This window comes from Cyphellophora attinorum (genome assembly GCF_001299255.1).
Source record: "Cyphellophora attinorum strain CBS 131958 chromosome Unknown Contig3, whole genome shotgun sequence".
Classification (NCBI taxonomy): domain Eukaryota; kingdom Fungi; phylum Ascomycota; class Eurotiomycetes; order Chaetothyriales; family Cyphellophoraceae; genus Cyphellophora; species Cyphellophora attinorum.
This window is the reverse complement of record NW_017253231.1, coordinates 1,380,670-1,405,851: the sequence shown is the minus strand read 5'-3', so window position 1 is coordinate 1,405,851 and position 25,182 is coordinate 1,380,670. Positions and strand designations below refer to the sequence as shown.

The 25,182-nt window shown below is 53.7% G+C and overlaps 9 protein-coding genes across 9 annotated transcripts; 5 read left to right on the top strand and 4 right to left on the bottom strand.

Moving 5' to 3' along the window:
- Positions 1–66: 66 nt before the first annotated feature.
- On the bottom strand, positions 67–1,929 carry AB675_8801 (uncharacterized protein; the record flags this gene model as incomplete). Its single annotated transcript, XM_018149279.1, has 1 exon — positions 67–1,929. The coding sequence occupies one exon, from the start codon at positions 1,927–1,929 to the stop codon at positions 67–69; it is 1,863 nt and encodes a 620-aa protein (XP_018004558.1).
- Positions 1,930–6,433: 4,504 nt separating this feature from the next.
- AB675_8800 (MAP kinase kinase MKK1/SSP32) lies at positions 6,434–7,988 on the top strand (the record flags this gene model as incomplete). The annotated part of the gene is made up of 4 exons (XM_018149278.1): positions 6,434–6,783; positions 6,831–7,098; positions 7,144–7,435; positions 7,489–7,988. The coding sequence occupies 4 exons, from the start codon at positions 6,434–6,436 to the stop codon at positions 7,986–7,988; spliced, it is 1,410 nt and encodes a 469-aa protein (XP_018004644.1).
- Positions 7,989–9,326: 1,338 nt separating this feature from the next.
- AB675_8799 (Cutinase transcription factor 1 beta) lies at positions 9,327–11,104 on the top strand (the record flags this gene model as incomplete). The annotated part of the gene is made up of 3 exons (XM_018149276.1): positions 9,327–9,901; positions 9,950–10,016; positions 10,064–11,104. The coding sequence occupies 3 exons, from the start codon at positions 9,327–9,329 to the stop codon at positions 11,102–11,104; spliced, it is 1,683 nt and encodes a 560-aa protein (XP_018004383.1).
- Positions 11,105–11,179: 75 nt separating this feature from the next.
- AB675_8798 (Purine-cytosine permease FCY2) lies at positions 11,180–12,753 on the bottom strand (the record flags this gene model as incomplete). Its single annotated transcript, XM_018149275.1, has 2 exons — positions 11,180–12,310; positions 12,385–12,753. The coding sequence occupies 2 exons, from the start codon at positions 12,751–12,753 to the stop codon at positions 11,180–11,182; spliced, it is 1,500 nt and encodes a 499-aa protein (XP_018004634.1).
- Positions 12,754–13,597: 844 nt separating this feature from the next.
- On the bottom strand, positions 13,598–14,440 carry AB675_8797 (1H-3-hydroxy-4-oxoquinaldine 2,4-dioxygenase; the record flags this gene model as incomplete). Its single annotated transcript, XM_018149274.1, has 1 exon — positions 13,598–14,440. The coding sequence occupies one exon, from the start codon at positions 14,438–14,440 to the stop codon at positions 13,598–13,600; it is 843 nt and encodes a 280-aa protein (XP_018004621.1).
- Positions 14,441–14,907: 467 nt separating this feature from the next.
- AB675_8796 (Para-nitrobenzyl esterase) lies at positions 14,908–18,078 on the top strand (the record flags this gene model as incomplete). The annotated part of the gene is made up of 4 exons (XM_018149273.1): positions 14,908–15,157; positions 15,214–15,942; positions 16,002–16,295; positions 16,730–18,078. 4 exons carry the CDS (start codon positions 14,908–14,910, stop codon positions 18,076–18,078), a joined length of 2,622 nt encoding a protein of 873 aa, XP_018004523.1.
- A 688-nt stretch (positions 18,079–18,766) lies between these two features.
- On the top strand, positions 18,767–20,386 carry AB675_8795 (Pisatin demethylase; the record flags this gene model as incomplete). Its single annotated transcript, XM_018149272.1, has 1 exon — positions 18,767–20,386. The coding sequence occupies one exon, from the start codon at positions 18,767–18,769 to the stop codon at positions 20,384–20,386; it is 1,620 nt and encodes a 539-aa protein (XP_018004320.1).
- Positions 20,387–21,520: 1,134 nt separating this feature from the next.
- On the top strand, positions 21,521–22,428 carry AB675_8794 (uncharacterized protein; the record flags this gene model as incomplete). The annotated part of the gene is made up of 2 exons (XM_018149271.1): positions 21,521–21,929; positions 22,172–22,428. 2 exons carry the CDS (start codon positions 21,521–21,523, stop codon positions 22,426–22,428), a joined length of 666 nt encoding a protein of 221 aa, XP_018004213.1.
- Positions 22,429–23,386: 958 nt separating this feature from the next.
- Positions 23,387–24,976, bottom strand: AB675_8793 (Serine hydroxymethyltransferase, cytosolic; the record flags this gene model as incomplete). Its single annotated transcript, XM_018149270.1, has 4 exons — positions 23,387–24,350; positions 24,406–24,770; positions 24,821–24,871; positions 24,926–24,976. The coding sequence occupies 4 exons, from the start codon at positions 24,974–24,976 to the stop codon at positions 23,387–23,389; spliced, it is 1,431 nt and encodes a 476-aa protein (XP_018004626.1).
- Between the last annotated feature and the right edge of the window lie 206 nt (positions 24,977–25,182).

The window sequence follows — 25,182 nt, the reverse complement described above, 5'->3', positions numbered from 1 at the left end:
AGTGAGCGGAAAATGTACATTAGAAAACCTCAAGGAGTGGAAGAGCCGTCAAACATGGGCTGCAGCTCAATGAACTCCAGTCTGCATCGAGGGTCTGCGCGAGCCTCGTGCATCCGAGTGGAACGTCGACTTCGGAGCATAATCACGATCGCGATATTTGTCGCCATATCCAGCATTCGATTCAGCGTAAGGATCCCGCAGGCCGCCCCTGTCCTTTTCCTTGTATCGCGGAGATCTGGTCTCATACTCGTAGTCTTCGGTGTCAAGCTTCTCTCGGCTGTTATAACGCGAGCTGCTGTTCGAATCTCGCCCGGAACGATGATCATCGTATCGAGCAGACTCGGATCTTCGAACCTTTGGCGGCTCAATTGGCGACTCGCGAGAGGACTTGGATCGATAGTTCGTGTCCAAACGAGGGCGGTCGGGTCGTCGACGGTCGCTGTCACGGGGGCTGATGGGCTCGGGACTGGCGTATCTTCGGTCTCGGTGACGAGACCTTGTGTCATCCACCCTGTGAATTGTCGATGCACCATCATCACCACTATCCGGGTCAACTATCTGATACTTCGTGCGCGAGCTAGCGTTCCGACGCACTGGACTGTCGTCGCGCGGATCAGGCGTGTGTGGAGTCGAGCTGCTACCATAGCCAGAGTCGTGTGTTTCGGCATGCTTCAGGTTCGAAGACTTGCTGGGTGCTGCATCTTTGCGCCCTGAAGAACGCGGAACGGGCATAGTCTGCGAGCGGTGCAATCCTGGAATGTCCTTACGGTGATCAGAATCGCGGTCTCTGCCCGAGTCGCGGTAGGACGCGGAACCCGCAGACCTCCGGTCCTTTGGTGATCTCTCCTCGACTCGTGCCTTCAGATTGGCTGGAGACGAGTTCATGGTAGGCATAGAAGGACGTCGAGAATCATCGTGGCTACGTCGCTCTCGTTCTTTGCCCGAGGAGGCGTACCGATCTGGATCACTCCCACTCCGGTGGTGACTCGACCAGTACGAACCTGATTCGTGTCGCTCAAATTTAGGTCGAGATCCAGCGCCCAAGGTAGCTTTTTCAATATACTGCTTGGTTTTGTCGAATTTGGCCTCCCATTTGCGGGCCAGAGCATCGTCACTCTCGTCGCCGCTGTCATCGTCCACATGAGTGGGCCGTCTTGTGGCAGTCGATGGACGAGATGAACTGGACTGAGGTGAGTGTCGAGGTGTGGGCCGGGAGGGTTTGATAGTGGAGGAGGTGACGCGAGTAGCAGTGTCAGAGTCACTTTCGCTGTCAACGTATGCGTGGCGAGCTCGCTGCTCCTTGTCGGACCTTTCCTTCTGTCTTGTGCGCTCCTTCGCTTCCTTCGAAGCACGAGTCTTGTCCGTCTCTTTCTTCAATCTGATGCCAGCGTTGACAAAGCCAGTCGCCCTTGACCAACCCGCCTTAGCTTTGTCCGATCGCTCTTTCTCTGCAGGTTTCTTGGTCGAAGAGGCTCGATCGTAATCAGTGTGCTTGCGGGAAGACGTCCTCAGAGGCTCCTCAAACTTCTCTCTACTGCTGCTGAAATCCTCATTTCGGGGCCGACGCTCCTCGAAATACACACCATCATCGGGACTGTAGTGCCGCGAAGCTGGTGGCGGTGGCGGACCATGCCTTATAGGATATGTCTGCGATCTAGTAGTAGGACCATCTCTTGCCATCGCCTCTCGCCGTAGCGCAGCTAACCGGACCTGATCATCGTAGCGAGCCTTCTTAGAAGGATCAGTGAGCAGCTCGTAGGCTTGTTGAATCTTCTGGAAAGCCTCCTTGCCCTTTTCCTTGAGAGCGGGATCCTGGATGCGGTCCGGATGGCACTTGAGCACGAGCTTCCGATGTGCACTCTTTATGGCGCTGACATCAGCATCTTTGGCTACGCCGAGAGCGTCATATGGATCTGGAGGTAGGTCCATTGCCGGTAGATACTAAGAGTGAACGCAGAAGAACTCCCAGTGTTTACGGTGAGGTGGACGTATTATGGTCGTAGCGAGGCGGTCAAGGCTAGGTCGCGGAGTCGGCCATGGTCGAGTTGGGGGCCTTCCGACGAGCAAAAGTGAATGTTTCCAGAATCAGATGATAAAATGCATCGCTTGCCGTAGTGAATGAATGGACTGTACAAGAATTGATGAGAAATAAGATGGACGTTGAAGATGCCGCTGACGTATTGAAGGCTTTCTTGGTAACGGATTGACAGTACGGAATGCTGAGCAGCCTTGCGGGTGTTTTCGATCGTGACTGGGAACGAGCGGGTGCTGGTCTGTGCTTGGGGACTAGGCTTACACAGTTGTATGTAACCGAAATTTAATGGCTCGTTCTCATCCGCTGTCCGTACTGGTCAACGGCGGATGAGATGAAAATCGTTTGGAAGAAGAAACAGGAGAATTGCTTTTTGATACTGAAGTGGGTGGCGGGTGGGAGTCGTAGGCTACAGGGAAGTGCGAGCGAGCAGATGAATGGTGAGGATGGCGAGCATGCCCTCTTCACGTGGACCGGCGAAGATCGCAGTGAGCATGGAGGCATGCAGGTGCCTCTACCACCTGCTGCAAGTGCCCAGATGGAACCGCTTGGGAGGCCAAAGAAGACCTCACGGGCGGCCAGGCCTGCATTCTTGCTCGAGCTACTCCCCATTTGTCGCTACTCCGCGGCTCATTCTTTGCCATCATCAGGGCTGTGCAAAGTCTCCCCTCCCGGCTGCTTCCAGAGGTACGCTGTCCTGTTCCTAGACGTTCCTGAATCATTTGATCGGCAAAAAACTGTCCGAACAGACTATCCTTGTCAAGAGACAGTCACACACTCATATCACCGTCGCTCGCGCCACCCTCTGTGACTCAACCTTCATCATCACCATGACCACATCCGGCACCGACACAAAGTGCAACACGATCTGACACCACGACACTATTCTCAGATTCAGGGAATCCACCATGTCACACGGCAAAATTCAAGACGTCCAAGACATGCTAATGATGCATTAGCCATCGAGGCTTATGCGCATCGAGGCAGAAGCCCAAGTAACAGCAATGACGAGCGATTTGTACGTACGGCCGTTCTCAATGCCAGTATTTCGTTGGACAGGCACGAATATGCGAACTGCCATCGTACTTGCTATCATCCTGTAAGACTGCCACTCCATAGTCCAGCCAGATCCGCGATGTTGCTCGCGTGTCGAGGACAGAAAGCACCGCGACTTGAGACAGTTGGCAGAACAGACCTCAGAAACCACTTGTTGATGGTGGACAGCCTATCATGCAAGCCTGTGAGTGCATAAGTCCTGCGTACGGCACTCCACCAAGACAATCGAAGGCCAGTCTTGCGACTCCAAACCTGCAGCAAGTTGGGCCTCTACTTGCGCGAGTCGCGAATGAGCAAAAGAAGTGCCGCGCAGCATGGACATCGCCCCCAATGATGCAACAAGAAGGTACGATACCCCAGACTCGCGAATGCTTTATCGCGATGCCCAAATGCAAACCGCTATCGTCCATCGAACAATCAGGAGGCATCAACACCAATCTGAGACGAATGCCCCCCAAGGTTCTTGAGTGGGACGCCGTCTCCGACCGGTCCGCCCCTCGCCCTCGTGCCCCGCGCCAGCTTCGACGACATTCCGGCTTTTCATTCGTTGACAGATCATGAACATGCTATTCGCTATGATATTCCTCATACGCTAGGGAGTTATGACCAACCACCATGCCGATAGTCGAGCTGAGAGGCAGCAAGATGCCGTTCACCCAGTAGCCCGGCCGGTGCGCGATGCGCAATCGTGTCGGGCACCCATCTGAGAAATGACGAACATTTGACGACACTTCGACTTCATCTGTGACGCCACGAGATCACCTGAATCCAGAGGAGCATCAACAAATGAAAAGTGAAAGGCGTCGCGCAGCACCTGCTCAAGCCTGACGGTCTTCGCTTCCCGAACGCAGTGCTTCCAGGTCTGGACATTTCGATGTGCCAATCCCTGCCCGTCGATCAGAACTCATTACTTCATCAATCGACGGTATATTCAGAGTGATTAGCCGCACTTGGTTCACGGCTGCAATGGAACGCGAGTTACTGTGTACTTTGTATCATACCACGCGTCGAGCGTAAGCTTCCCCACTCTCCGCTATCTCACCATCGCCACCGCGGCCTACGAATCATTGTCTCAACGTGACTCCAGTCGAATTCCAAGGCACTTCACGAAATACGATGAATAGATTGATTGTTGCCTGAAAGTGGCGACATAAGTACATCACGGTCAGTACATATCGCATCCGTTCGACATATCGCCACTTCCAAACACGGGGTCGCCATCACAACGGTAAGTCAGTATACAGACAGTGGCGATGGCAGACCTTGCAAGACGCGATGCGGATCTGCCACACGTGACAGGCAGTTGCTAATTACACGAGATGTCAAGCTTCGAGAAATACTGATGGAAGTCTCCTGGACTCGAGACCTCTCTTTCTGAACCTGTTGTGACAAGGTAGGTCAAGTTGTGGTCTAGGTCGGTGTCGTTCTGCTACGTTGACAGAAGTACTTCCTCGTGGGCTTCTTCGTCACAAAGAAATCGCTAATTGTGGACTGCGGCGAATAGCTCTGGGCACATGGAGCCCCGCAGAGTGCGGTGTGGGCGGCTGTCACAGGACGCCAAGGTAGGTCTGACTTCCGGTGTGAATCGATGTTCAAACACGACAGTGGGAGTGCTACCTCCTGAGCCGGTTCGGCACTGAGAGATTGTCGTTGCCTGTACACTCTGCAGCCTCGAGAGCCGGTTCACTGCAGAAGACATCGCTGGAGGCCGTCCTTGGGCAAAATTCCAATCACTGCGACACAACATGTTGACGAGGTCCAGCTTGTCAGCTTTCGCCTGAAGAAGGCGGTTCTTCCTCACGGCCTCTACAAAGAAAAGTACGGCGTTCTCGGAACATTCAAATCGTCTTGAGTGATCATTCACAAGGCTGCCAAGGATCATCTGAGAGAGTTGGTTCGACGTATAATTCAATGCTGACGCAATGGTGGTCTCGGTAGATATATCTGTAAGAGCACGTGCACGGGTCTTCTCCGTGCAGGTTGCAACTTTAACACGACAAGGCATCATCTGAGATGAGAAGTGGGATGGAGAGTCCGGTCGACACGGCTGTTGAAAGTCTTCGCTAACGCATGGAGCATGTCCTGCGCCAAAAGGCTGCAGTCGCCGGACGGGCTTGTGGTCAAGATGGGAAACTCCGTAGACAGTATCCAATAACCATGCACAAGCCCTGCCAACCGGTGATGAGCTCGCGCCGGACTGGATGAGCTGGAGGCATCATTCAGAGATTTCAACGACTAAGTCAAACCACTTCACCGCATTCCGTGTGTAGATGCCCAACTTCCAAAGAGCCGGTACGCACAGAAGAAGCGGTATGCACGATAGTCCAGGATCGGGTGTTTAGCTTATAGAAGCCCGGGTCTCACTTCACCTCAGAAAATGCGGGTGCTGCATCCGTGCCTGACTTACTCCATACACTACGATCTCCGACCAGCTGTTTGGTGCTTTGATGGTAATACATGCCTAGGTCAGCGTCGATGTCCACCGCCGCGGATTGTTTGAGTAGGCGCTTTGCGTCAAGGTCTCTGGCCCCCAGCCTATCAGGGCAGCAAGAGCAACTCAGGGACGCGTAGGGCTGCAGACATGATTGATCTCGTTCACGTTGCTTGCTGCATGTGCATGTAGGTCGTGCAGAAAGGAGTGCTTGAACGCTGGTTCAATTATCGGTCAAAAGAACCTGCTGCGTGGCGGAGCATCCTTTGGCGTGGTACGAGTCGAAGGTCCAATACTTTATACAGACAAATGTCCGCCGACCTGACTGCACATTCTTCGGCGATACCCTTCAACGAGACCCTTGAATGACCGTGCTGATGGGTTATCATTCGACGCCTGGACCAGTTTCATAACTAAGCGCCAAAAGAAGAGGGTCCTTGACTCCTCCATCCGCACCGCACTCAAATCCCACTTCCACCTCCATCTCCTCACGCAAGCTGCACTCTTTTCCCGTGCTAAAGGTCAACAAACTCCATACCACGGCAGAAGCGCTGTCAGCAAGCTACGTCAACACGCCATTTTCTCAGACATCTGCTGAAGCTCTCTGTTTCTGCTCTACAATAATCCTCTGCAAGGGTCACTTCTCGAAAGATCTACGCTTAACAGCGGACTTTCCGCGCGCTCTGACACAGCCATTTGTCACTCAAGAACAACACCGCTGTGCTGTCAACGGAACGTTCGCGATTTGCCGTGCCACAGCTCGATTCGACGATAGTCCTCTTCTGCATGATCTGAACGCCCATCGTGCCAGAGGAGGACGGTGAACACCCTTCAATTCATTTCGACCTACCACGAAGGGCGCTGGTCAGAGCATTACAAAGTTCAGCGATACAAAGAATTTCCGAACCAAGAGGATGGCCTCGCCAGTACCTCTACTTCGCGCCCCACAACCAGGCGGTCGTAGTCAGAGCGGCTCACGGACACCAAAGCTCTCCCTGGGCATCCCACCTTCACCGAGTGCAAGGCCGATCACGCAAGATGGCCAACCGGGCCACGAGATACCCAAGTTCAGCCTTGCTGCTGCCGGCCAGAGGCCGCCGAAGTTGTCGTTAGCCACACCCATGGGCAGCCATGGGACCATTCATCAGGAAGCCACCTCGCTGAGGCCACAGATACAGCCAATATCCACAGACTCTGCAAGATCACGCTCAGACAGCTTCCACAACAGTGTCCCAGGCTCAGCATCCTCTTCAACATATTCCAAGTTGTCGTTTGACCCTATCGGCCAGAAATCAAACACACCAGATCCAGTTCTGCCATCAGCTCAGCATATTCAGAAGCCGGAATTGGCGGCACGTCCATGGAGCGAGAGGGCAGCATGGGTGGATTGCCGTTAGACTTCGAAAAGCTCTCATTGGAGAAGGGTCGACCACTTGAGGTGGAGGATCTCGATGACGATGCCTGGGCTGCTGCTAGTGAACAGAAGAAGATCAGCGAGCTGGGTTCGTTAGGCGAGGGCGCCGGAGGTGCCGTCACGCGGTGCAAACTCGAGGGTACTAGCACCATCTTTGCATTAAAGGTACGTGTACAAGTCTCAAGGTTGGTCTACTACTGACATGTCTAGATTATCACGACTTCACCAGATCCGGACATCAAGAAGCAGATCTTGCGCGAGCTCAAGTTCAACAAGAACTGCACATCTCCATACATCTGCCAATACTATGGCGCTTTCATGGACAAGTCCTCAAGCACGATTTCCATTGCCATGGAGTTCTGCGAAGGTGGCAGTCTCGACTCCGTCTACAAGGAGGTGAAGAAGCTCGGAGGCCGGACAGGTGAGAAAGTGCTTGGCAAGGTTGCCGAAGGCGTCCTTCACGGCTTGACTTACTTGAACGGACGAAAGATTATCCACAGAGGTAAGCCCGCATTCCGATCCTCGCCCTGACTCACACTGACCCATTTGTCTTAGACATCAAACCCTCAAATATCCTCCTGAACCGACAAGGCCAGGTCAAACTGTGCGACTTCGGCGTGTCCGGCGAGTTCGGTACCAAAGGTGACGCAAACACCTTCATTGGGACGTCGTACTACATGGCCCCAGAGCGTATTCAAGGACAGTCGTACACGATTACATCCGATGTCTGGTCATTAGGTGTCACGTTGCTCGAAGTCGCACAGCACCGTTTCCCGTTTCCGGCAGATGGTACCGAGATGCAGCCTCGAGCTGGTCTTATTGATCTGCTTACTTATATTGTTGCTCAACCGATTCCGAAGCTGAAGGATGAGCCGGAGAATCAGATCAAGTGGTCGGATGGGTTCAAGTACTTCGTGGAGTGCTGTTTGGAGAAAGAGCCGCCGAGGAGGGCAACGCCGTGGCGGATGTTGGAGCATCCTTGGATGAAGGAGATGCAAAGTAAGAAGGTCAATATGCAGGCTTTCTTGAAGCAGGTCTGGGACTGGCAAGACTGAAAGGGGGAGGAGCTCATTGGGAACAACGTGTTGTCTGGGCACGTCCGCTCATAGGGTGCAAGGAGCTACAGTGGATTAGACTATGCGACTTTCAAACTGTTGACATCGGCTGCATGAGCGACCTTTCGTCCTAGATTGGGACGATTGAAGGCGTGAAAAGAGACGGATACGGGGATATGAGTGACGACATATGGCGCCAGTGGGTTGCCTGGACTAGACAATCAGTTTTGGATGGCCGAGGACGAATGCTGAGTAGCGAGGTCACAGAGACTCGTGTAATTCTAGAGGAATGAAGCTGCAAGCGAAAGACACAGGTAGTAATAGAGCTGGAAAGAAATCCACACTGGTCCAAGGTATATTTATTCGCTTGGCTAGCCTTGCTCAAGAAATGATCGTTTCCGTCACATTGCCTGACACTTTTGTTGGCTAACGTCACACGTCGCAGGTGGTGACGAGGAAGCATCAAAGACGGCCTTGCGCATTGTCCGGTACCAGCGTTCATTGCTGTTTGCTAACCTCCCGAAAAGGAGGGCTTACAACAGACATTCATGGCGGCACGAAGTCAGTCATCCGGTCTGATGAAAGTACAAGCTGAGACATGTCATCCGGTTTAATGGAAGTCCCACTCTGGATTCCAACAAGGTCGCTATCTTGCATCACAGGGCCTCCTTCTTTATAGTACAAATTGACCCCCTCTCATGGGGTCGCGACTAGTCCCTGGCCTTGATGCGACCTGAAGGACGACTGCGGCTGCATCAATTTCCTACTTTGAATCTGCAGAACTTTGGTACTGTTCCCGGCCCGAGACAAGGTCATGCTATCCGGCTGCCTACATATTGATGAAGCCGTTGCTCGGTGGAAATGTCGCTACTGTTGAATCACCAGGGGCTTACAATCACTGCTGGGGCGAGGAGACATGATGCGTACGCGCATAGCTTGCACGCACTGCAATGCAAAACGCGTACGATGTGATCGGACAGACAGTGGAGCAAGCTGCTCCAGATGCAAGCTTCTCGGTCACACTTGCGAGCTGATAGAATCGCAACGCGGCAAGTGCGTCTTATTGTTACTTCCGGATACTGTCTAGAACATTGATTGACCTTGCCGACTAGGTACAAGAGGAAGGCTCAAGCTCGCCAGCGCCATCCGTCCACAGACACACCTTCGGGTGCTGCAAGGTCACCAACGACTTCATCTGTCACGTCAATACAGGTATCATCCGTCCAGCGGACAGATGAGCCGCAGCGATATGCCTCTCCTTCGATTACCGATCTGGTGTTCGACAAGCAATCTGATCCACCTAGTGGTCGGGTTGTCTATATGGGCGACTCAAGCAACATGAAGTACCTTGTTCATGAAGTAGGCGATCCCTTCAAACACGTTGGAAGTAGCAAGCTATGGGGTGACAATTTGCAGCGTAGTCTGACAGACCGTTTCACCCCGGCCACGCTCTCGAAGCTTGAGCAGCTCCGCTCCTGGAACGAGCAGCACGCGCGTGCCATGGAAGCCTTGGAGCCAATTGAAGGACCACTCAGCGAGGAGCTGTTGGCAGCTTTCTTTGACCAGGCTCATCCCTTCTTCCCGATCATCGACGAGGAGGATTTTCGACGGAATTATATGGCAGGTCAAGCATCTCACTTGCTACTGAATGCGCTGTACTGTGTGGCAACAATCCACTGTGGCAACAGTGTGATACAGAGACTCGGGTTTGATTCGAGATACCTGGCTACTGTCACCTTCTACCAACGCGCCAAGTTCCTCTTTGACAGCGACTACGATACAGACGGAATTACGAATCTTCAGGCATGCGTTCTACTAATCAACTGGTGGGGCTCCCCAATGGAACAGAAAGACACCTGGCATTGGCTTGGTGTCGCTGCGCATCTAGCACAATCACTTGGCATGCACAGAGCGTAGGTCAAAGCTCATGATGACGATATCGGTACGGCTAACCCTGAAAGCAAATCATACTCAATCCTGGACCCCGGACGCCGAAAGCTGTGGCGGCGTATCTGGTGGGTATTATTTGTAGGTCTCGAATTTACTGAGTATCACTTAGGGGCTGACACCAGCAGATAAACGATATACATCACGCGGCTGTATTTGGTCGACCACCCCACATACACTCTCAATACAGCGATGTCGAGCCACTCAATGCGGACGATGTGTTCGCCTCCAGGACTAATGACAGGACCTCGGACGAAGCTGACGTTTCTCTTGTCGACCTGTGCAAGCTTGCTTTGGTATTGAACAAGTGCCTGCTCACCAAGTTTGCGGCATCTGTCACACCCCGCGCAATATCTGATGCGTACTCTGAGCTTGTTGATTGTTCGGATCGTTTTGTCTCTCGTGTTACGCAGAATAGCGGCACTCTCACACTCGCCCATGGGTTTTACCCGGCTGTACTTCGACTCATACACCTGGACTATCTGATTGTGATGCAGCGAATGCTCTCACCCAGCGCTCCGGGGATTGATACCTCGGATATCGTCAAACATGCTGGTCTGATAAGCCGAATTCTGGAAGATTTCCTTTCTTCTGCCCCGGACCTGGTGACGCGGCTCCCGTTCCTGACATTTCCAGCAATTTTTTGCTCCATACTGGTCAACGTTATCTCAATACGCAAGCAGCCTGGAAATTTTGCAATCCTAGCAGAGCATCGAGCGAATTTGGCCATGGTGATCCTCGACCAGCTGCAGGATAGGTGGCCGCTGGTTGTGTGGACACGGTATCTACTCCAGGTCTTGCTAAAGGATACGAAGCGAGCTCCGCCAGCACTTGCCGCTGCCGAACCGACTGACGAGTACGCGCGGTCAGATCAGTCACGCAACGACAAGTCGAATTCGCAAACGAACAGCACTCCGCAAACGCCAGCAGTTCCTGGCGCAACGCAGCAGCAGCAGCGTCGTTCTCCCGATGTCGGTATCGGCTCCGGGGGCGACTCGAGAGATACAAATCGGACCGCGATTTCCGACAGCAGCAGATTCAATCCAGAGATTGAGGCGGATCTCAGCTTCTCGCCGATGCCTTTCCTTTTTCCACTAAACAGCTTGCTGGAGGACGCAGGTATGGAATACTGGGATTTGGAGCAGGGCTTTGGGAACTTTGACACCTGAAAAGAAGAGTCTTCTTTCAGAATGAAACCGTTTGTTCTCTACTAAAATCTATCCACTAAAAGCTATCCAAATCGCTCAGAGACGACCACGATACTTTATCTCGAAGGCCCTCAAAGGCACATACAACAAGATCGAACATGCCGCGCCCAACGGATACGCAAGGTCTCCAGCAGCTTTCGCAATAGGTCCGACGTACCACGTTGTTGCCATCGAAAGCACGATGACAGCCCAGGGCACGGAACAGGCAATCAGCGCAGGGAATCCGGAAGGTAGTGCAGCACTGTTGTTCCAAATTTTCGGGTCGATTGTGCTAGGGTCAGCTTTCCGGAACAGGAACCACTCGACCAAGAACACACTGATTGTCGGACCAGTGATATAGCCGGCGATACTGACCAGTGCGCTAAGTGCTGGTAGGAAAGACCGCGATGCTGCAATACCAATACCGACCATTGCGCCTGCCACCAGCATCAGAAGCACGATACGTGGGACCCTGTGAAGCCAGGGCACCACGCCTGCAACGAAGATCGAGATGCTGTACATGTCCCGGGCCGACGTCGTGACAATCGAGAAACCTAAGATGACCAAGAGGAACCGGCCAAAGCCTCCGACGCGTGAGGTCAGGATCTCTCCCAGCACAGCACCGAAGCTGCCCTGCTCGTATGCAGCTATCCAAGTGGCATTTTGGGTGACTACTCCTCCGATGGCGGCGCCAAACAGCATCATCAGGGTGAAGGGCACGTACAGTCCCAGAAAGCAATACATTGCCAACCGCTTTCGAGGGGCTGTCGGCGGCATATAGCAGGAGTAATCGCCCACGATGGTTCCCCAAGTCGCCATGTTGCCCGCGCAGATAGCCAGAGTCGAGAGGTATGGTCCCGCAATACCGGGTGGTGCGGCTACACCTGCCTGATTGTGCAGACCTTTTGCGGCGCAGCCAACGAGGATCAGGATGCAGATCGAGTTGGGAATCCAGATGTATTGGCAGACAAGGTGGATAGCACGGTAGCCAAAGAAGGCCATGATCAGCGCCACGGCCATGATGATACCGATGCCACCTTCGACTGGCAATGTGCCTGCGCGGATTGCTGCGAGACACTCAGCGCCGCCTACGGCGGCCAGGATGCCGAAAATGCCGATTTCCACGATGACGATCAAGCAGAAGAAGATGTTGGGATATTTGCCAAAGACATAACGAAACTGCACGGACTGCCTCATTCCCAGCAGTGGGCCAAGTGTGAGAATGTACAGAGTCGGATGATGAAGATGAGCTGCATGCTGACGATCATGGCAGCAGCATGACTGAAAGAGAGACCGAAAACCAGCGTGGGTGTCGTCCCGATTGAGATCGGTAGCAAAGAGATGAATGAGCCCCCGAAAAGCGTCATGATGTTGTAGTATTTGGTGTGCGTCCTGTCTTGCAGAGGGACAGGCTCAAGACCGCGCAGCTCGACGCCAGCTGTTGTGAGTACTCTGAGAAACTCTTTGATCGACTGCGGTGCAGCATAGCTATTGATGATGGTACCTTCGTCTTGCTGCGACGATAGGTCACCTTTCTCGGGAGGTGCTGCTGAGTTGGTGCTTTCTGCTGTGCCCTCAATATCGTAGGCTGGCCCCTTCTGGTCGACACGATTGTCGATGGTGGTGGACATGGCTGCTGCGACCACTTTGAAACCTTTGCTGCAGAGGGCCTCTGTGGGTGATTCTCCACGTGGATATTTAGGATGAAGACAATATATTTACCTAATAGCGCACGCTCTGGATCCAGCGATGGGGAATCCTCCAGAGGGTCCAGCGAAGTTATAGATCGGCATGGTCGACTGCTCAGTTCAAGTGCTCAACCGAAAGTCGAAGTCGCCGACTTGCAACAAGCCTCGCCGAGTTGATAACAGAATGCTCTAGACCCCTGTAGCTTGCGCTTGCTTCGAGGAGAAGAGGCACAGGCAAGCCAATCATAGGCACGGTGTCAACTACTTTCGGCAGTTATCTGTGGGGTGAAAGCTTAAATGCAACACTTGAAGCTCTGTAGGCGGGCGCTCAAGAGAGGGAGCTGATGGGTCAACCGAGATGGGCTACCTCTAGATGCCCAGATACTGCTAATAAGATACTGTGCGCTGCACTACAATGTTTCGACCACCTCGGACCGTGCACTGAGTGGTCCGTGTGCGACACGGAACGAACAGAAGCTGCTAGTAGGGCGTTATCTTCCGCCATATCAGCGGAGATCATACCAGGCAACTGGCAGAAGTCGCCTAGCGGATGACAGCGCCCATTGAACGAGCTGTGTCTGCTCTTTTGGGCCACTGAATGAGCCAGAACTAGTGCTTCAGTCTGGCCCTCGTGGCCGTATGCTTCACTGATGGGGAAAATATGGTCTCAGGAAGGACAGTATGCTTGCTGCCCGGCTAAGTCTTGCAATAGAGCCATCAATCTGTACACACTGGATTGATGCCGTTGCGGATCAAGTTGCAGGAGACATGCTCTGAGTGATTCTATTCAACTATTGGACACACCATTCACTTTCCCACCCTTGCCGCCGCTCTCATGAATAAGGCTTTCCAGCTCCGCGACCACGACCTCCGGGATTTCTATATCAGGGAAATGGGTCTCGCCTGAAAGGTGTGTATACGAGAAGAAATGATGCTTCGCGGCGAAATCGACATGTAGCTGCTCGTACTGCGCGTCATTACGAGGGTGGGCGAAAACATGCCGTATCGCTGGCGGCTCTCCCAGCTTGCTCATTCTGTCCATTGGGGAGCCATGTTTGCCGTAAGCGTCAGCAATGACGCGACAAGAAAGTGACCACATCTCGAACCCAAAGCTGCCCATACTGTAATAGAAATGGTCGAGAACGGCCGCATTTGTGCTACCGGACAGCCAGTTCTCGAATAGACCTTGTCGGGCTTCGAGCCAAGTGTCCTTTGCTTGCATAGCTTGCAGCCCGCTCGCGAAGGCAGGTGGTGGCGACGTCATGATTTGGTCGATCATCAGCAGACACAGAACTCTTTGTTTGCCTAACCTGTCGGCCAGCTCCAGCGCTGGCCAGCCCCCGTGCGAGTGGGAGACAAGGTAGAATTGCTGTACGTGCAAAGATTCGAGGAGGGCTAGAATATCAGCAACCTGCTCCTCGACTCCGAAGTCTGGAATGGGATCATGGCTTGGACCATGGCCTCTGTAGTTGACACGTATGACTCGGTGCTTTGGTACCAGAAGTGGCAGCATCTGATCATACAGTCTCATGTCGTGAGCCCATCCTGTCAGCAGGACTACAGGTGGCCCGCTGGCATAGCCAGACATATCGTAGCCGATCTCGACGCCATTCAGGTGTTTTGTGAGCATGACTGATTAAGTAGAGTTCTGTTCAAGAGTGCGGAAGTCTGGCGGCGAGGTCCAATTGTTGCGTAGACTTAAGTTGCTTGGCCTGAGGTGTCGACTGATTATGCTACGCTTGAGCCGAGCGCTTGAGGTTGTCATGCTCATGACCGCTGTGGCACGCATCCGTCCTGCAATATAATCGATTGCAGGTTCCCTCCGCTGACACGATGTGGCTCATGTGCACGAGTGGTAGCTTACCTTGGACCAGAGTTTGGGTGGGGCAAAGCTTGATCTCAAGTCGCCGACTTGGAACTGGGAGTCGGCTTCATTCTTGGGCTCGGATTTGCTGCTCCCAGAGTCTCGAATAGCACAAGCGACGCTGGACGAGATGGCTGGAGGATCTTCCAAGGTAGCCGATTGTTTGCGGATAAATGAGATAAGGACTCTCAAGATCTGTCGACTTTGTCCCTTTATCGTACTTCGAATACAGCATGGCAGGACTCGACACCAAGCCAATCATTGTGATTGGAGCAGGCCTAGTGGGCCTGACGCTCGCTCAAGGCCTCAAGAAAGCTGGGTTCTCATACAAGATTTTTGACCGAGATTCCTCACTGGATGCTAGGCCAGCGGGTTGGGGCATCACAGTACATTGGAGTCTGCCGTCCTTACAAGCATGCTTGCCACAGGAGCTTTACGACAAGATTCCTTCGATTCAGGTTGATCCGTCAGCAGGTGATAAAGGTACGTTTACCCCAGCTGGCATGACTCGAGGTAGGAGACTGGCTCACTGCGTCAAGCGCACGATGTCTACCGCTTTCTGGATCTGGAGACAGGCAAAGATAAATATGCCATGCCCTCAGGACACCATTACCGACTTAATCGAGCGAAGCTGCGACAGTTGCTCAGCACCGATATCCGTGTGCAATGGGGCATGTCGTTTAGGAATTTCGAGACCACCGAAGACGGTGTAACCGTGCACTTCGCTGATGGTTCTTCCGTGGAGGGGTCCATGCTGCTCGCCGTCGATGGCAAGAATAGCAGGATCAAGCGCTTGCTGATAGGCGAGGAGAGCGCCCGTTTGAATCCACTTCCAGTTGCATTCACAGGTTTTACTTTGCGTCTGTCGCCCGCAAAGATGAAGCCGTTCACAGATATCCACCCGGTGATATGGCAGGGCTGTCATCCTCGATCAGGCTACTTCATCTTCTTCTCTATGCTCTCAACTCCGGAGACCAACGGTACTGCTGGTACGGAGAATGAGCACTATGAGGGACAGTTCAACATGAGTTGGCTGATCGAGCAGAATGGACCGGTACCAAAGACTTCGGCTGAGCAATTGGCAAAAGCTAAGGCTGCAGCTTCAGCATCTACGGGTATATTTGAACCTCTGAGGCAGGCAATTCTTGACATACCTGAAGATACACACACACTGGAGATTGTGTTGGACGATTGGCCGACGCAGAAATGGCCATCGAGAGGAGGCCGTGTAGCGCTCCTTGGCGATGCTGCGCATACCATGACCATGTGTAAGTTGCATCCTCTGAAATCGACTATCATCTTATACGTGAGCTGACACCCTGATTAGATCGTGGTGAGGCCGCAAATCACGGCATGTACGACGCAGCCGCCTTCGTTCATCAACTCAACCAGTGGAGAAGAGGAACCAAGTCAAGGGAAGATGCTCTCAATGACTATCAGGTTGAGGTGGTCGAGCGCACTCATGAGGCTGTGCTGCTGAGCAGGTTCGCATGTCTGGAATGTCATGACCTTGACAACTTGAGAGATGACAGCAAGGTCTTTCAGGTCTCTGGCTTCAATGCCAGAGTGAAGGAAGAGCGAGAAGCGTTCGACCTGACACCAGGCATGCCGGATGTCGTCGGTCCGGTTGTAATTGCTTCAATTGGGCGAAATGTAGTTGCTCCGGTAGTTGCTGCTCCAGTTGGGGCATAAGCATCTAGCAGATATTCTGACTCCTCCCAGTGTTTCGATAGTAGGCCAGCAATGCCCTCACTGATTGTGCTCATATCATCATCTAGCGTGCCCCAGTCCTGGCTGCAAGACGAGGAAGCTCTTACCGACTAGATGCCGATAATTTGGATATCCGCGAAGTCGCCGACTCGAAAGCGCGCGGGCCGAAAGTGGAAGTTACCCCCCACGAGCCCCAAAACCGACTGCCTCTTGAGAACCATGCAAGTGAACGAAAAGTCACTTCTGGTGCAACCATAGCCTCCGTCATGTGATCGCGGTGTGAGTTCAATCCGAACAGTAGATATTCCGAATCGTTCTGGACACTTTTGCTTACCCATACATCAGGCTCGAAGGGTGTCCCACAGAAAGACGCCGTTGACGTTGAGATGGAAGCGAAGGATGTGACTACATTGGAATTGCCATGCGGTCCCTGTACAGCTGAGCGAGATGACGGCCTCATCAGAGCCAGGGGCATTCCGTACGCTCAAGCACAACGTTTCCAAGCACCACAAGCAATACCAGCATGGACCAAGGCCAAATACTGTACTGTGCCAGCAGCACTCTGTCCCCAGCTACCGTCGCGCCTGGAATCAGTGTTAGGCCCAATAACCAAAGGACGACATTTCGATGAAGATTGCCTTCATTTGTCTGTCGTCGCACCACAAAATGCTGCCAAGGCTCCTGTCATGATATTCCTCCACGGCGGAGCGTTTATTTCGGGCGGAGGCGATTTGGACTGCTACCTGCCACTCGACATCGCCCGCCAAGGCATCGTCTGCGTCAACATCACTCATCGATTGGGCGTGTTTGGATACCTCATGCTGCCAGATGTTGCACCTGCCAACCTGGGTCTGCTCGATCAGATAGCTGCTCTACGGTGGGTCCAGAGCAACATAGCAGGATTTGGAGGTGATCCGTCAAACGTGACTGTCATCGGCCAATCTGCAGGAGCCGAGTCTATCGTTTGTCTTTTGGCGTCTAGCGGCACAGAAGACCTCTTTCACCGAGCCGTTCTCATGAGTGGTCCTCTCGAGGATTTACGTGAGAGGGCACCCACCGGCCCGCTGCTTGCTAAGCAAGTACAGTCTCAGCTGAAGAATGATCCTCTGCGAATGTCTACCGATGAGCTCCTCGGCCTCCAGAAAGACATACTTTTGAATCCACCAACTCAGCAACATCTTATGCTCTTCGGGCCCCTTTTAGGGTACGATCCTCTGCCACCTGGATCTGGGCTCGACGACCGATTGAATGCGCGTCTGGCACAGCTGCCCATATTGATTGGGTGGACCACACACGACGGCCGACCTTTTGCGCGGACCCTGTCGCCGAACACTTCAGAATCACTGGGCACAATGTTTGTGACCGAGAACTATTTTGCTGCGCCTTCGAAAGCCTTGCATCAACGCGCCAATCTTCAGGTCGGTGGGCACTCCACCTCCTACTGCTTTGGCTGGCACCCTCCTGGAAGCGTATTCGAGGCCAACCATTGTATAGACGTGCCTCTTGTATTGGGCACGCCAGATGCTTGGCAAGACGCTCCCATGCTGTGCGGCCAGCGGCACTCTGATGATTTTCAGAAGATGGCCCTCCAGTTGCGGCACCTATATGTCGATTTCATTCGGGGTGGACGGTTACGGGAAGGCCACATAGCCATCGGCAGAAATTTCGAATGCTCAGACCACCTATGGGAGTGACTTCTGCCCAATCTACTCTAGAGCCGGTAGCTTGAGCAGAAAGAATGACACCAGGGTCAGACGCACTGCCATCCCGAGCAGGCACTAGTCAGCGCAAGCACCTTAGTCCAGATGCGAGACATGGTCCTGCCAGTGTTGTCATCGGGTCTGTGTTCCAGATTGGCCCAATGGTTGGTGAAAGTCCTGAGCCGATGACGTTAGTCTCACCCGACCAGCATGTAGTCTCTTCTGGGCGCTCAAGTTGAAGCTGACGACCAGCTGCCGTCCGCGCTAGATGGAGAAGATAACAAATGGGTTGTTTTGACCCAGGCTCAATGGGAGGCGAAAGCTCAAGCCCGCATGAATGAGACGCGTCAAATTGAGGGCCGGCGACGCGGTAAATCGCCGACCCCAAAATTCGGCCATAGCTGCAGCGGAAGGCTTTCCGTTGTGACGTCCATAGAAAACTTTCTGCTCGCCGGATGACAGGATTGTAGCGCACGAGTGAGGTCCAGAGCCACCTATGACCTGCTTCGAGTGGACTTGCAGGGCTTACCGACTTCCGAGGCGGAAAGCAGACGATGTAGGCAACATGAGCTATCCTGAAGACAATGTGGCACTATGAGGCGATGCAATCCCCTCGTGAGTATATCTACAGCGATGAGTAGATCATGAGCTCTTGACGACTACACCTCCCTCTGGCAATACGATGCTGCTGCCGCTCGTGCTGTACCTGGTTCCAGCAGCCGTCATATATATTCTCGTTCGCAACTATGCATTACTCCCAGCATCGATTCCCGGTCCTCTGCTCGCACGCTTCACCAATCTGCACCGACTATTCTCCGTGTTCTGCTCCAGTCCTCACGATGACCAAGTCCGGCTGCACGACCGACATGGGCCCTTCGTTCGACTCGGTCCGAATATGGTGTCCGTCCGTGGTGCGCCGTACGCGTCCCAGATCTACGGCATCGGCAAAGGCTTCGTCAAGTCAGACTACTACAGCGTCTTCCAAAATATCGTGAATGGGAAGCGAACAGCCTCGCTCGTGGCCATGACCGATGAGTCTGACCATGCCCGAACAAAACGGGTGATCGCCCACGCCTACTCGTTGTCCACGCTGGTCGAGTATGAACCGCTCGTCGATAGCACGATCGCTGTCTTGCTCGAGAATCTCTCCACCCGGTTTGCGAAGACGGGGACGAAGTGCGACTTCGGCCAGTATCTGCAGTATTTTGCCTTCGATGTGATTGGAGAGCTGACCTTTTCGAAGCGCTTGGGCTTCATGGAACAGGACGAGGATGTGGACGGCATCATTGCAGCAATCGGCAGCAACTTTCGCTATTTCAGCGTGCTGGGCCAGATGCCGTGGGTGGACGGTCTGCTCGGCAAAAACCCGATCTATGTTCGGTACCTCCGTAAGCCGGTGTCGAGTCCGATCTTAGCATTCGCGCAGAAGCTGCTGCAAGAGCGTCTCCGCTCGTTAGACGACGACGCTGAGGACAAGATTACCGATTCAGATCATTCCAGAGCAGCCAAGCCAGACTTCCTCTCCCGTTTCCTGCAAGCCCGCAAAGACAGCGAGGAGCCAGACCTCACCACGGATGCAAAGCTCCTGTCGTACCTGTTCATGAACATCAACGCTGGATCAGACACCATAGCATCCACCCTGAAGGGCATCTTCTACTACTTGCTTACCAGTCCGGCCGCGCTGGAGAAGCTGATGGACGAGCTATGCACCGCTCAGACGCAAGGAGAGTTGTCCACACCCTGTCCCACATATGCCGAAACACAGGCGCTGCCGTACCTGCAAGCAGTAATCAAAGAAGGCTTACGGCTGAACCCAGCGCTAAGCCTTCCGCTTGAGAGGGTTGTGCCTAAAGGCGGCATCACGCTCTCAGCCACGGACGAGAAGATTTCTAGCTCATCTACCATGAGTCAAACCTCAGTCCACCTTCCCGCTGGCACAATAGTCGGCATAAATCCCTACGTCCAGCACCGCGACCCTTCAATCTTCTGCCCTCCTCTCGACGACATCGCACCTGCTTCCAGCTCGGAGCATCTCTACCCAATACACGCCTTCCACCCCTCCCGCTGGCTCGAGCCCAACGAAAGAACAACGAAACGGATGGAGCACGCCCTCCTCACCTTCGGCGCTGGCAAGCGCAGCTGTCTGGGCAAGAACATTGCTATGCTGGAAGTGTGTAAGGTCGTCGTGGCCGTGCTGCTGCGGTTTGAACTGGAGCTGGTCGATCCAAAGGCGTGGCAGGTCGAGAACAAGTGGGTGCTGGACCAGAAGGGGTTGGTCGTGCGGATGAAGGAGAGAAGTTGACGGGATAGATACGAGCGCGTCAACCTGGCATAGCGGAGAGCACGCTTGCTATTCCGTTAGCCGAGAGCGGGTGATAGGGACAGCGACAGGACTCGACCACCTATTGAGATCATGAACCGACGTGCTGAATGATGCACCTCATACGTGAACGATCGTGCTGACGAGAAATTCGCCGAATCAGTCACGTTTACGACATCACTCCGGCGATTACGGCAGCGTTACTCGCAGAGTCTGACTGGTTGGTGGAGGGGCAGTTCCTCCATCCACCCGCGAGAGATGTCGTAGATCTGGCACAGGGTGTCCAGAAGGGTATCCTCGTACAGCATCAAGTCAGGATCCTGCTTCCAACCCAAGCTTCAGAGCACTTGGAAAGTATCCCAGCACCGATCATTGGGGTACATGATTGCCTAAAGGGGTAATTCATCCAGTAAGCCACGCTAGCTACCTCCCAGCGTTAGGGTAGTACGCCAGATACCTGTTCCAGGTCATCGAGAAGATCCAGACGGAGAACATAAAAGCAATCGTGCCAAAGCCGGCAGCGATTAAGGACTTCTGCAACCATACACACAAGCTGATGAAGAGGCTGGCGTGGTCGAGTGCTTGCAGATCTTGGTTCAAGAATGGCAAGACGCATGGGCTGGTGACGGCTGTATATCCTGGGAGCGAACTGCATTTCTTTGAGGCGATGAAGAACGTCCGATGGGAGGACAACGAGATCGATTACTTGACCGGCGACCGTTTCCAATTCTTTGGAAAATGGATTCAGTCAGACCGAGCTGGATCCAGAAGCTGATTCGGTGTGGTATATGAACGATGAGTTCGTCAAGGTCTAGGTCTGCGAATGTCAATAGAGGTGAGATAGTGATGAGAGCCCAAGTGACGCGTAAAACGCTTGAGACAATCTTCGAGTCATGTACCGCTGAAGTGACATCGATCATGACTCTCTGATCTTCATCTCACTGCAAGCAATTCACCGTCGAGTCAATCAACGTCTTGCTGCAGACCTCATTCACTCCAAAAGCGCGATGGAGTGTGGCGGGGGCGGCAGTGACTTCGCAAGCAGGCACTGAGACGCTGTCTTATATTTCAGCTCAGCCGTCGCTCTGTCTCGGTATCAACTAACAATCTTCCACAATGCCTTCTGCTACCTCTCCGCCCTTACCAGAAGCGGCTACCACACACCCTGATATACCTGCATTTCCCTCGGCATCAGTATTCACCTTCATTCCGGATATCTTCAGTCTCCTCTCACGTCTTCAGAAGTCACAGCAAGCTCGTCAACATCCCAATGGGGTATCCACATCTCCTCTCGCAGCCGCGCCAACCACTTCACCGGCGTTGACTACGACGACTTCGAACGAAGCCTCACAGCCGCTAGAGCTGAAAGACCTACCCGCCGCACTCTATCCTCTCAAGCAGAGAATTCAGAAGGCACGAGAGGCAGTCACAGTCGGCATGGTTGACGTGGATCGGTCTATCGATGAGCAAGAGAGGGAAATCCGAGAGTTGGAGGTACGGTGTACTCTTCTGAAGGGAAGGCTGAGTGAGCTGGGAGTGAGGGCTGCTGGAAGTGATGGCGGCTGAACTCATGGACGAATTTGCGCCTTCAATTAACAGTACCCTGAGGCCGTCGCCAACCGCGGTATCTCGCCGTTCATTCGAAGAACGTCTCTGACAAAATATGCACGCATATGGCTATGACGACCTGTTACGGCTTGCTCGTGATGTCAACTTCAGACTCCTTCTGACCCGAACATACTTCAAGATGTTCGATGTAACGGCCAGCGTTGGAAGCAGAGCTTGCTCGTCTGGCTGAGTTCATTGCCGGTCAAGATCTCGAGCTCGACTTCAACTTCAACTTCCCCATGACTGGTGACGATGCCCGTCCCGACTGTCGTCCATCCCTCGAAGCTGTCACTGCAGACCAGCAGCAAGCCTACGAAGCTACTCCATTTCCGCTCCACTTTCATCCCGATGTTCAACCTCCTGTTCTTGGCTTCGATCCCAACACCATCCAATACAACTTCGAGCCCTTCGATTGAGGCGGTACTGGCGTCACACTCATCGACATCGACACCCTGGTTCGGGGTCCGTTGGGCACGAAGCATAGGCTGCTGCTGGAAACGAGGTGTTGCAGGCTCAAATGTAAGGTGATGGCAGAAAAGCCGCAGGAAGCGCACTTTCTGCTCCAGGGGCTGCTCAAACGACTGGTCGGAGAGAAATGGACGCATCTGCGTCTCTGTGTATCAGGGCACGCCACGAGCTTTCCCCTCATGAAGCAGAGTGAATGCCATGGACCTGGAGCCCTTCGGACTTGGAGCACCTTTTCAACGTTGAGCGACTAATGACATGACTATGGGGCAATGTGCATACGGCGTACTCCCGATGGCCGCTGTTATCATTGCGAGCTAGGTGTTCCGGCGGCATAGGATACCAAATCAGTACACAGCTCTAGGTCCATCAGAAATCCAGACGAGCATGATTGGCCACCGCTCCTGTCTCGAGCCTTCAAGCTAGGGCAACAAGGATCACACTTCTTCCTGCTATCCACGAGCGACTGGAGTGGCGGTCATCCACTACACGTGCTCGGGCGATATTGTCTAGCCAAGGGTCGCAGATCCACATATCGATTTGGTCTTTAGCCCGAAGTTCATTGATCGCTCCGCAACGATCTAGCCGAAACAAGGCAGGGAGAATGCGGGACCAGCGAGAATTGCCACGAGCTCAATCTGTACGGGCTGCTTCCCCGTCATGCATGGGAGCGGAAGCAAAGAATACAGTATTGGACTTGGAAGGGTTACTGACAGCATATTTGAAACCGGTTGACGGTCATCATAAATTTCGAACCTCATAAATTTCGAACCCCGATAGCGCATTTGGTTGAACACCACTGACTTTTCGTCATTTCGTAACACGTCTAACCCACACGTCCACGAACGCCGTCCGGGTATGCATAGCCCCTCCAACACCACGAAACCTGATCATAGGCCTGCAAGTCACCTACACCGGCAGCGGGAAAGTGCAAGCCCACGCCGCAATCTCCTTCTTCAGCGCATTGATCTCCTCGACCTCCTTGCTCGCCACCTTCGCCTTGAAATCCTTCAGCTTATTCGCCTCCTTCGGCAAGCTCGCCTGCACACTCTTGCAGATCCCGATCACCTGATCAATATAGTTCGCGATCCGCTCGAAATCCTTCTCGCCCATCCCGCGACTCGTCATTGCTGGCGCACCGATCCGGATACCACACGGGGTGAGTGCCGACTTGTCGCCCGGGATAGAGTTCTTGTTGCAAGCGATATTGACCTGCTCGAGCACAGCTTCAACGCGTGCACCGTCGAGAGACTTCTGGCGTAGGTCGAGCAGGACCATGTGCGAGTCTGTGCCATCTGCGACGAGGACGTGGCCTAGCTTCTTGAACTCGTGCTCGATGGCTTTGGCGTTGGCTATGACTTGTTTCTGGTAAGCCTTGAACTCTGGCGTCATAGTCTGCTTTAGCGCCACAGCCAGTGCGGTGATAGTGTGGTTGTGCGGCCCACCCTGGTGGCCCGGGAAGACGGAGAAGTTGATCGGCCCCTCCAGATCATACAGCACAGACTTGCCGGATTTAGCGTCTGTGCTGCGCACACCCTTACGGAAGAAGATCATAGCGCCGCGCGGACCACGGAGGGATTTGTGAGTGGTGGTGGTGACGACATCGGCGTACTCGAAGGGGGTAGGGATGACTTCGGCGGCGATCAGACCGGAGATGTGGGCCATGTCGACGATGAGGTAGGCGCCGACCTTGTCGGCGATCTGGCGCATGCGCTTGTAGTCGATCAGACGGCAGTAGGCGGACGTGCCGGCGACGAGGCATTTGGGGCGGTACATCTGTGCGTTTTCCTCGAGTCGGTCGTAGTCGATGATGCCGGTGGATTCGTTGACGCGGTAGGGGAAGGTTTCGAAGTAGGTTGATACTGCTGAGATCCTGGGTGGCATCGTTAGCATGTCTTTTGGCTTCTCAGAAGTGGTCTGGTGCGTACTTCTTTGCGGGCGTCTGGTAGCCATGGCTCAAGTGGCCGCCGTGTGGCAGGTCGAGACCCATCAGACGGTCGTGTGGCCGCATGAGAGCCTGGTAGACTTGTAGATTGGCGGGAGAGCCGCTCAAGCACTGGACGTTGACTCCCCACTTCTCTGGATCGAGGTGGAATGCCTCGAGCGCTCTCTTCTGGCATAGTAGCTCGATCTCGTCGATGTGCTCGTTGCCGCCGTAGTAGCGGGCACCTGGGTAGCCTTCGGAGTACTTGTTGGACATAGGCGACCCGAGAGCGTCGAAGACGGCGCGGGAAGTGACATTTTCGGAGGCGATCAGGAGGATGGACTCGCGCTGACGCTGGATCTCTTTCTTCTGTTGGAGGGTCAGAAGAGGGCATGGGAGGGCCAAGGAGGAGCACACACCATGATCTCAGCGATCATCGGGTCGGTCTCTACCAAGGACTTCTCCATCAACTAGCCGTCTCGTTAGTCAATCGCCTCCGCGTGCTGTTCATCGGCATCACTCACGTCCTGGTGGCTTTGCGGCAAAGCATAGGTGTTCTGTGAGACGGAGCCCATGGTTGCGGTGTTGTGTTGAGGTATGTTCTTGGCTAGAACGATGAGGGTGCTCGCAGTGGTAGAATTGCGCTCTTCTCACAGTATATACTTCGTAAAAGTCACATCAGTAGTGTAAGAACGATTATCCATCTGTCCCAAGGGATTTTCTGTCCCAAAAAAGTTTCCTCACCCCGCCTGGACCATCTCGCACCCCACTCGCAGGGGTC